General features: G+C 46.4%; 1 protein-coding gene across 1 annotated transcript in view; it reads left to right on the top strand.

Annotated features, from left to right (window-relative positions):
- The first annotated feature begins 277 nt into the window (after positions 1-277).
- si:ch211-199g17.9 (uncharacterized protein LOC108180085 homolog) overlaps positions 278-11,223 on the top strand; it is a 32,156-nt gene continuing 21,210 nt past the window's right edge. The window contains exons 1-8 of the mRNA XM_068024315.1: positions 278-398; positions 882-941; positions 3,309-3,383; positions 4,642-4,689; positions 7,466-7,520; positions 8,737-8,826; positions 9,809-9,872; positions 11,215-11,223. The exon at positions 11,215-11,223 is cut by the window's right edge and continues 58 nt beyond it. Of these exons, the coding sequence (XP_067880416.1) occupies positions 278-398; positions 882-941; positions 3,309-3,383; positions 4,642-4,689; positions 7,466-7,520; positions 8,737-8,826; positions 9,809-9,872; positions 11,215-11,223 (522 nt within the window). The remainder of the gene's footprint in view (positions 399-881; positions 942-3,308; positions 3,384-4,641; positions 4,690-7,465; positions 7,521-8,736; positions 8,827-9,808; positions 9,873-11,214) is intronic.

Here is an 11,223-nt window from a genome sequence, read left to right as displayed (position 1 = left end):
TGTATGATGTAACCTCCGGGAATATTTCCAACCACATTTGGCAACCTTACTGGGAACTCTTGATTTAAACGCACACAAATTAATTTTCACACAGTTACTGAATGGTCACAGCACGGGACTGGCTCTTAATTTGTCAGCAAACGACAGCCAAAGAAAGGGAAACGCTTCTGTTTCTGTCACCTGCCTTGTCGCTGAAAAACTTGCTTGCTAACACACTAAACACACCCCTGTGCAACCACGAAGTTGAGGGCGTTTTAAGAGGCAGTGAGTGGAGCACATGTCGCTCGTAGGACCAGTTTGTCGCTGTATGAGCCCCTGCCGCAGCCAAGGGGTGAGCAAAATGTCACCTTCTCTTGCAGCAAGTAATATCTGCACGAATAAAATATTGCAGGGCTTCAGTAAGGGTGATTCACAATCGGTAGTTTTGCAGTATCTGCCATCTCTAATTTCCTTGGCTGATGTTGAGAATTAGAGAATATTACAGCACAAAAGGAGGCCATTCAGCCCATCGAGTCAATGCCAGCTCTATCGAAGAGCAATCCAGTTAGTCCCGCTCATTCCCCTTATCCCCGCAATTTTTTTTTTCGCCTCCAAGTATTCGATGGCTACTGTTCAATCTGTATTCTCCACCCCAACAGGCGCCGCATCCTAAATCCTAACCACTCACCGCGTAAAAGAAGTTTTTCCTCGTGTTGCCTCTGGTTCTTTCACCAGTCGCTCTCAATCTGTGCCCTCTGATTATCGCCCCTTCAGCCATCGGAAACAGTTTCTCTCTATTTACCCTGTCTTAAAGCCTTCATGTTTGAGCTTGCATGAGATTTGATTCCACTCAATGGTCTGGGTTTCTCTTTCTGATTAATGTCAAACAAATTGTGTTTTAGGGAACAAAGTGGAACCCCAAATTGGAGAAATTGTGAAAAAAATCAAGACCTTAATTGAAGGTAATATAACGCTAGCTAATAAAGTGCGATGCATGAAAACTACCAGTTGTGCCATCTCAGCAGGAATACCCTTGGCCCCGATATTGACTGGGCTGGGTTCTGTGAGTGACAGGGAAAGGAGTTTTGGTTGGGAAAGACGTCCGGGTTTCCCCACGTGCCGTGTCGTTTCAACGTCACGGCATGGGTCCTTTCTGTCAAGCATGCATCCCCACTGGCAGCCAGTCTGATCGACAGTCATGGCTCCCTGTTGGGTGGGGACACTCTGGAGGAAGCTGCAGGCCAAGAGTAGGGAGGGAGCATGCAGCTGGCAGGTTAGTGATAGCGTTTGGATGCGGTGGGGGGGGGGGGGGCTTTGGAACCGGGCAGGGGTCTCTAATGGCGAACAGGGAAACAGGTAAGCTTGGTGGGTTGTGAGGAAACACTCTTGTTTCTTAACCCACTCATCATTATCATCGGCAATCCCTTGTGCTGAGGATGATTCTTCCTCGTAGATGGCTAGGTGGAAGTGAGGTGTCAGTGTTGGCTATGGGTTCTCAGATGGCTGATAAGCCCAATCGTAGCCGTGCAGGCTCTCCCACAGTGAGGCCATCAGTTGTCGGCTCGAGCAGCTGCCCACTCTTTCAGTCTCTCCCGCCGTTCTCTCTCAGTTGCTGCTCTTGTTGATTGGAAGGTCTTGTCGCCATTTTTGATGATGGATCGCCATTTTGGTCGCGATTGGGCATCTGCTTCCCCTGTGTTGATGCTGATAGAGCAGATCATTGTGGAGACTTTGAGGCTGTCTTTGAAAGATTCCCCCACCCCTCCCCCAGCATGTGAATGGGCTCCCTGACGTAGCTCCGAGTGGAGCATCTGTTTGGGCAGTCTTGAGTTGCGCATTCTGACAACATGTCCTGTCCATCTCAGCTAATGTGAGATCATGACCTCTATGATTGGCACGTCTGTGTCTTGGAGGATGCTCATGTTTGTTCTTTTGTCCTCCCACTTGACACGCAAGATCCTTCTCGGACAGCATTGATGGTCTCCTCGGGCTTTGATATGGTGTTTATAAGTTATCCAAGCTTCAGCACCATAGAGAAGCACAGTGAGAACCACTGCCCGATAAACTTTTGAGTTTAGTGTTGGGTCTGATATCACGATTCTCGAAAACTCGAATACGTAATTTTCCATAGGCTGAGCGAGCACATTGGATTCGGTGGGGTACCTCTTCATCAATGTCAGCTTTTGGGGATAGATAGCTTCCAAGATATGGGAAGTGAGGGCCATTTCCCAACACTTCACCATGAATCTCCATTGAAGGCATTAGATTTGAAACATTTGGTGCGGGTCGGTAGAGGTCTTTGGCCTTCCTGGTGTTCAGGGCAAGTCCCATGCTCTTGTGGGCTTCGGTGAATATGTCAGCTGTCTGCTGTAGTTCTTCGGAGCGAGCAGTAACTTGTGCGACGTCAGCACACTGCTGACCTATTACAGAAGTGGTAGTTGTCTGCAATGATGGATTTCAATATCTGTCAGTTATTGTGGATGTTGTTTGATGGGGTAACCATTTGTTCCTGTAGTTTCTGATTGATTTGTTCTTGAAATTCCTACACCTTGGTGTCGTTTGATAGGCCAGAGACCTCGAACTGTCTCCGTACCTCTCATGGCTGTTTGTCACTCGTGTCATTCTGCGTTATCCATTAGAGAACTAATATTCCAAAATCCCATCTCGACTGATTGTTGGGGCAAACCGCAGTTACCAATTAACCACTCCACTCTTAATGGAGGCGGAAGGATGGTTCAGTGTTTGAGGATTAGCTCTGCTCACCCTACTAGGGGAAGGGGCTAGAAAAGGTGCCCTAAAAATAGCCTGCCTCACTCCAAACCGGGCTTGAAAACCACATCCAGCAGGATCAACTATCATGGCTCGAAACCCAATAAAACAAACCTTTAAGCAATCGATATTCAATAAATTCGGGATGAGGTCAATCCAGTCCCTGGTGGGCAATGGGCTTGTAGCTCAAAACTTCCCCTAATTCAGTCATACATTAGCAATCGTGCACAGAATGCCAGCTGTGGATGAATGAAATATGACGCACTCGTGCGGTGGAGGCACCGGACTGAAGTCGGGATGGTAGCACCTTGTTGGCGCAGTGCAAAAGCTTCCTTAATCTGCAGCTAGCTCACACGATTACCAGACCGGGGGGAGGGGGGGGTGTGCCGACGGTAAGGTGAGCTGGAACATTCCAATGTTCAGGGGAAAAAAATGCCCCTCACCTTGATGAATGTCCAAAAAGAAAATCCAATTCCCAAATACCAATTGGAAAGAAAATTGCTCTCTCTTCAGCATTGCCTCGAAAGGCTTCTCAATGTCCACATGTCGATGTATTTCAGAGAAAAGGGTGAACGACACAGAACTGAAGAAGTTGCAAGCACATCGAGGAGCAATGGAAAAGGAACTCGATGAGCGTACGTATGTATTTTCCCCTTTGATGAGATTTCCAGTGGATTTGGAGAAACGCACACCAGTTCGTAACCAGCTTTTATACAATGGTTTCAGGTTTCAATATCTCCATCACCAGTAATATTTGGTAAGGCATTAAAAGGTTTCGGGTAATCGACTGCAACCTATTTCTCAAGAACGTCGGTGAGGATACAGTAACAGTTAATCCTTCCCCAGCAATTATTACATGCCAGCCACTGCAGCTGGCCTAGCTGTTCCAAAAATGGGGGGAAAAAAATGTGGTTAAAACCACACGATGAAAGATAGAAATGTCTGGGGAAACAGCACCGCCATAGGTAATCAAAGGCTAGATGAGTCAGGAGATCGGTATCACCCTTAGCACTTGTGGTTTACAGTTCCATGGAAATCACTTAGAATGGATCATTGTCTTGTAGCCAGGCACTCTCCCAAGGGTTCATTGCTCTCTGTACATCTTGTGTCCAATTAGCCTGGTGCAACTGAGTCCTAATTTCCTCAGAAATAACTGGGATGCCACCCAATGTAGAGTGTAGGATGGTGCAACTTATGATCCTGTCCCCTTATGCTGCCAGTGTTGCTGTCGCATGGTTAGCTTGCCAGAAAGCAAGCTTGAGTGGAACCACAAGGGGCAATTCCTCCTCCTCCAACCATCCACCCCCACCACCACCACCACTCCCCCCCCACCCCCCCCCCCCACAAGCTGCCTAAGCCTGGTGAAATTCACCCTAACCTGTGAGAAACTTGAGTGAGAATGCCAGTCAGTGAAGGCTGAAACCCAACTTTCTTTGAGTGTTCACTGTTCAAACATCTAGTCGACGTTCTCGTTTCCTCCCCTCGGTTCCTGGCACTTGCCGGGCTATTCATGGTGCCCTCCAGTACCGGGCCCGGCAAGTGGCTACTTTTGGTCAATGTGAGTGCCGACAGGCCATTCCACTGCGGGGAGCAGCACAGCTAAGCCATATCGGTTTTCACTTGGACAGCCTCGCACGTGCCCCTGTCAGCGGGCGTGCCCAGTGATCAGGAGTGGAAATGCTGACTGGTTCCCTCCCAAATGCAGGGGCACTGATTCCATTCACACCACACAGCACCTGATCAGGGCCGTGGTGCCTTTACCTTGAGATCGTTCGAGTTTCTCAGTGAACCCCGGGATGGTCTGTTGTGATTATGGATCAATGCGCTGATTCTTTTATCCTTGAAACTTTCTGAATATTGTTGTATTACTGTGCCATTTCCGTTTGTCTATAGTAAATCAGGAGATCTTTCACCTGGAGGGGAACTGCAATACAAAGGAAGGTAAGAGGAAATTGTCTGAGAATTACTCAGTGGGTTAGAGCACAGTGAACATGTATTGTATTTGTTTCACTTCTTTCAGTGAGGAGAGTCACCTGCCAGCTGCCGCTATGTGCTGCAGACATGATCTGACGTTGTGAACGTCACCTGTTATAGTGTGACCTGGACATGTACAAATTCAGGGCCACAGTCGCCTCTCTACATAGCCACAGGCAATGCAGTGTGTGGGACCTGGTTCTGGGCCCCAGTTTGTGCTGCTGTGTTGCAGTCTCACTGGTGAAACGGAGACATTGGACACAATACTCCTCAGTGCACTGGAGGTAACACATTTTGTTCCTATGCGCTCGCATGGTGTAAAGACACCTCCTCTGCCCTCCCCTCCACACCTCCCCCTCCCCCACCTTCCTCTCCATCGTCCCTTCATCTGCCCTCCCCTCCACCCTGCCCTCCTCCACACTTCCCCACCTTCCCCTCCTCTATCCTCCCTTCATGCGCCCTCCCCCTCCCGCCTTCCACCTCCATCCCCTTTCTTTGGCCTCCCCTCCTCCACCCTCCCTTCCGCCTTCCTCTTCTCCGTCCTCTCCTCCTCTGCCCACCCTCCTACACCCTCCCCTCCTCCACTCTCCTTTCCTCCACTGTCCCCTTCCTCTGTCCTCCCCTCCTCCTCCTCCCTCCCTCCCTCTTCCACCCTCCACTCCTCCGCCCTCTCTCCAGATCTTTACATTCTAATTTCAATCTTTATAGTTACTGGGACAGGCACTACCAAAACTGGAGTTTCTGATTCAAGACCACACAAATGGTCACCTTAATCAGAGTGACATTTTAAGTTAGCGATTAAGTAACCTACTGGTTCATAGAGTTTGGTATCAGGTAAAAGTGACGGAAACAATGCACATATTTTATACATGTAGTACTCAGGAAATATCCAGCAGATCAGGCAGCATCGGTGGAGTATTTCATTATGTTGAAACTCTTACTTTCTATCAGATGCCCTAGATTACAGTTCTTGGGAAAGCTTTTTTTTTTTCCCTTATTCATCGCTTGAATTTATAGCACCTTGTGAGCTGGTGCATTTCTCAATAATGTGTCACTTTTGACATTCTAAATAAACTGGTATTGCTAACGTCTTTTGTGGACGCCCACGCTCCCAATCAGTGCACCGGGACTAATCTCAGGAATGCTGCAACGTTGAGTAATGGTATGCAAATCTGCACCTGCCAGTTTCTATCTGTGAGAGCAAGTTGGTTCTTCAAATCAAATCGTTGCGGGCACTTCCCAAGTGACAGGTCCCCACCCCCAACCCCCAGTGCGGCCAATCGTTGTCTCCTAAAAGGGCCCTTTCACTTGGTGAACGGCAGTTGGGAAGTTTGTGTCCCTGTGTAACTCATTATAAAATGCCCGAGTTAAGAAAATAAAGCCTTTCATTTCCACAGCATCTTTCATGACCTCCCAAAGTGTTTTAAAACCAATAATGCACTTCTTGAAGTGTAGTCCCTGTTGTAATATAGAAAACTTTCAGAGAAGTAACTGAGTCAGTAGGTTGTGAATTTAAGCCCCCATCATATTTCGATGTGGAGGGAGACACTTCAGTGCGTTATTGAGTGCTGCCTTGACAGGTTTTGGATGAGATATTAAACGAAGGCCCTTGTCTGCCTGTTCAGACGGCTGTTAAAGATCCCATTGCACTATTTAAAGAGCAGGACATTTTTCTGGTGTATATACTCAGCAGGTCAGGCATCATCTGTGGAGAGAGAAGAACAGAGTTAACATTTCAGCTCGATGACCTTTCATCACAACTGGAAAGTGTGACTGATGTGACAGGTTTTAAGCAGGTACAAAGGCAGGGAAAGGGGGAGAACAAAAGAAAAGGTCTCTGAAGGCTGAAGTGATTAAATTAACAGCAGAATCAGCCACAAAGCGGTCACCCAATTTTGCTTTTGGTCTCACCAGTGTAGAGGAGACCATATCATGAGCAGCAAATACAGTGTACTAAGATGAAAGAAGTGCAAATAAATCTCAGCGTCGCCTGCAAGGAGTGTTTGGCGGCCTGGACGGTGGGAAGGGAGGAGGTAAAAGGGCAGGTGTTGCATCTCCTTGTATGGGAAGGCAAGGGGGTGTTGGAAGAATGGACCAGGGTGTCAAAGAAGGAATGCTGAAAGGGGTGGGGAGGGGAAGATTGTTTCGCCACTGAGGCCAGTTTATCTGACCATTGGTTTATTTGTGTTTGAGGAACTTTACTGTGCATGAATTGGCTGCTGAGTTTGCCAACTGAGCAACAATGAACGCACTTCAGAAGATATTCATTGGCTGCGTGGTGCCTTGGTCATGTGATACGGTGAGATACAAATGTAAACTCTTTTCCGAGCGTCACTGCCAATTGAATGTGGCTAGTTCTGGTCTTTTTTAAAAATTCATTCATGGGATGTGGGTGTTGCTGGCTAGGCCAGCATTTATTGCCCATCCCTAAATGTCCGCATATGTTCTGGCATGTAAGAAATGTTGGTGCAGTGCATCGACGCACCAAGGATTTGCATCGTGGAAATGCTACAACATAGGTTTGTGTTTTTGATCTCCCCTCTGACGAATCTCCATCTCGTTTTGGATCACAACAACCAATTGCCAAACTGAAAAAGAGATGTTCTGGTGGACTGTGGTTCAAGGGGGAATCTAAAAGAGGGTAGAGGAAGCTGGGGCTGGGAGCAGAATATACAAGTACTTGAGGCAGTAAATTAATCCAAATGTTTATGTCTCCTCTCCAACAAACAATCTTCCATTCCAGCAAATCTGAAGCGGCTGCACTTTCAGTATGAACAAAGTGAAACTCAGACTGAAAGGTAAGGAAGAAGTCCAAATTTAAACCAGGCCACACCACCCGAATCGCGATACAATAAAATATAACAAAGTAAACTAGCACTGTAGTCCAGCTCATCAAAACAAATCATTTGAGCCTTTACATTTAAGAATTAATCCAAGCGCCTGCTTTGCTTTGGCTGACAAAGTGTCTGTTCCTGTTCTCTGTCTCTGCACAGAAAAACATTCTACTCCTTCTCCCCTTTCACAGTACTGATGTCCCTTATTGCGATTCTTTTCTGTCCACCAGTTTTACTGCTCTGTGGCTCCACCAAGTGCGCATGATGGTAGACAGTGAGTGTCGGCAGGCGATTTCATTGCAGACCACCTGATCGTGTCCTCGCCTGATACATACATGCACCCACAAGCTGATATTAGCCTCCCCTAGCGCCTTGACTAATACCTGGACTCCCACCCTGCTCGAGATGAGCACAAATCATGGAACAGGATTGACCGCATTCTTAGAATCATTGAATGGTAACAACTCAGAAGGAGGCCGTTTGGCCCATTGAGCCTGTGCTGGCTCTCAGCAAGAGCAATTGAGCTAGTCCTACTCCCCCACCCTTTCCCTGTAGCCCTGCAAATGTTTTTCCTTCATGTGCTTATCCAATTCCCTTTTGAAAGCCCCGATTGAATCTGCCTCCACCACACTCTCAGGCAGTGCACCCCAGCTCCTAACCACCCGCTGTGTAAAAAGATTTTCCTCGTGTCGCCTTTGGTTCTTTTGCCAATCACATTAAATCTGTGTCCTTCTCAAGAGGTAACAAGTAGAGAGTTGTGGATTGAGGCTGCTCAATTTTGTGATGCATGCTGCTAATGTACGCAAGCATCAGAATCTTTACCCGTGAGCTGACGTCATCGTGCTATGCAGGACCCCAGCACCAAAATAAGGCCGAGGAATTTCAGTTGCAAATTCCCAGTGCTTAATCACAGCCAGCAATTCATGCCTGCTCGCCTATCTGGAATCAACTTGCCCTCTCTTTCTCCAATTAACTGGGCTGCCGGTTCTGATCTAGAGGCTCTGACTGCCTAATAAAGGAAGAGGCATCGTAGGAACTAACAGATAGCTCGTGGAAAAAGTGACCAAATCCAATGTGTTACTCACGTGAGGGCAGGCAGCGCCAGCCAGTTCTGCTCACACTGTGCTGAAATCCTCTTTCAATCCTGAAATGTTCACAATACTTTGTGTGATTTGCTTAGACAGCTGAAAGCGAGCAGAGAAAGCAAGCAAAGAATAGAAGCATTAACTATTCAGATCGAGGAAGAGAAGCTGAAGAGGAGAAGAGAAAGGTAACAAAGGACCAGTGTCACAGGCAGTACCTGTCCAATAAAGGTTACATGTATCACACACGTCACATTTATAGAGATAGAGAGGGAGATTACTGCCATGTATAATGTTGATTCCCCCACTGCCTGCACAACTTCACTGAGTTTTCACAGATTTCTACCCAAACCCCAAATTGGCCAGGATTTTATCTGTTTGTTTGCTTCTTCCAGGAGATCATGTAGTTTCAGGTGGGGTGGAGAGTGTATATATGAGATACTGTAATTGTCTTGGACAGGCTGGATGGACATGAGGGTCTTTGCCCGGCTGAAGTTGTTTGTATGTTTACACTGAGTACACAACTGATATTCCACGTTTCACATCTATCATCTGTTCAAAGGAATCTGATAATCCTGCCCGAATTAGTCCTGGGTGAAAGGTGCTGGAGTCCAGGGTCTTATCTACTTCTACAAATTCCAGAATATATCCCAGACTCTCCAGCCCCAGTCTCCTGTACATCCTGACTGCCTCTAATACACAGTTCTGTGCCTGCATTCCCAGACATCAACCTCCCAGGCCGATGCTGTCCCGCTCTCTCTGACTCCCAGTGGGATCACAGATCAATTCACAGTTAAATTCTAGATTCACTACTGAGGTGTACCTAATGGTGTTTTTTTTTGGCAAAATGCAGCATTGTAGAGCTCTGCAGAATACTCTGCAGCACCTGTGGAAGAGCTTGCCACTCATTGAATTGGCCTTTATAGCCACTCCAGGCGCTGCTTCACAAACCACTGACCACCTCCAGGCGCTTATTCATTGTCTCTCGAGATAAGGAGGCCAAAGAGAGATATAGATATGCTTTGATTAAGTGACTATATAACTTTCTTTAGACTATTACTTTGTGCTTGCACATATATATACACATACATATTGCAAAAGTTTTGAAAAATAAGCAATTTATATGAAGTGGAAAATGTTGCAGTTTCTGCAATTTTTTAATGCTTTCAGGAAGGCATTTGAGCTGCAATTGGAAGAACTCATAGGCAAGCATAAATGGATGGCTGAATTTTATGTAAGTAAAATGGTAGTTAGAACAAGAATACTTCGGGAAAACTTCTGAGACCTAGGGCGATGTAGTGCATTGCTCATGACCTCAAATAAACAATACACTACAGGCGACATTACTACACATTGTGATCACTGTGTCAGCTGTGGCTCAGTCGGCATCACACTCGCCTCTAATTCAGAAAATTGTGCGTTCAAGCTCCATTCCAGAGACTTGAGCCCAAAATCTAGGCCAACACAATCGAGTGCTGTTAAATGGGAGGCCCCAACTGCATCGCAGGTGGATGTAAAATGTCCCACAGCCCTTATTGGAAGAAGAGCGGAGGAATTCTCCCTGGTATCCTGGGGCCAATATTTATCCCTCAACCAACATCACAAGAATAGATTATCTGGTCATTAGCACACTGCCGGTTGTGGGAGCTTGCGGTGTGCAAATTGGCTGCTGTGTTTCCTACATTACAACTGCGACCGCCCTCCAAAAGTACTTCATTGGCTGTAAAGTGCTTTGGGACGTCATGAAGTTGCTGTAGAAATATAATACTTTCATCCCTTTCCTTTCCTACAGTTTGTACGTGTCTGTCCTGGGTGGGCTGGGAAAGCTACTGAGAGCTCTATAGCTAGTGGAGATTTACTGCTGTGGAGTGAATGAGTTCAAGCCATTATAACTGAACTCATCTGTAATACTTTAACATGTATGAAATTGAAAAAGCAAGATAGAGAGCCAATACCTGTACAGTACTGGACATCAGCAAGGTCAAAAAGCATAAAGGAGATAAGATCAATCACACAATAGTGCCTGAAAAGTTATATACAGACAAAGGAAGGGGATGGTTCATAACGGGCTGGTAGATACTCCAAACCTTATGGGAGTTGAGAGGTGTGGTAATATCCAGTTCAAAAGCTATTTATTTTGCAATAGTCATGCATGGAGTAAGACAACTATTGCCCTACTGGTTTCTGGGCTGTGTGTTTCTGCATCGATATATTTATATATCTTGTAAATAAATTTAACTATTGGTTTTGACCCGAGTGGTACAGTCTGACAGTATATTTCATTGAGTGCCTTGTGAAGAGGACAGGAGAATGGGATTGGCAGCCCACGGTTAAAGGCTAACTGTTAGTCGCCTGCACACTAGCCCATTCACATTGGGAAAGAGCTGGAAATATATAAGCCTATAAGCACATAAACGCATTTCAACAAGGGAAATTGAAGAATATACCCATGGAAAATGAAGGAAATACAAAAGATCATACTTCTCTCCCTTCAACAGGATTCCTCCCACAAATAATTGCCGATGCTCACCTTTAGTCCATAGTCACTGTAATCTTTGTCTGTTCTGTTCCATCAGACTCCAGCC

The sequence above is a fragment of the Heterodontus francisci genome, chromosome 49 (assembly GCF_036365525.1).
Source record: "Heterodontus francisci isolate sHetFra1 chromosome 49, sHetFra1.hap1, whole genome shotgun sequence".
Classification (NCBI taxonomy): Eukaryota; Metazoa; Chordata; class Chondrichthyes; order Heterodontiformes; family Heterodontidae; genus Heterodontus; species Heterodontus francisci.
This window is presented reverse-complemented; position numbering and strand designations above follow the sequence as displayed.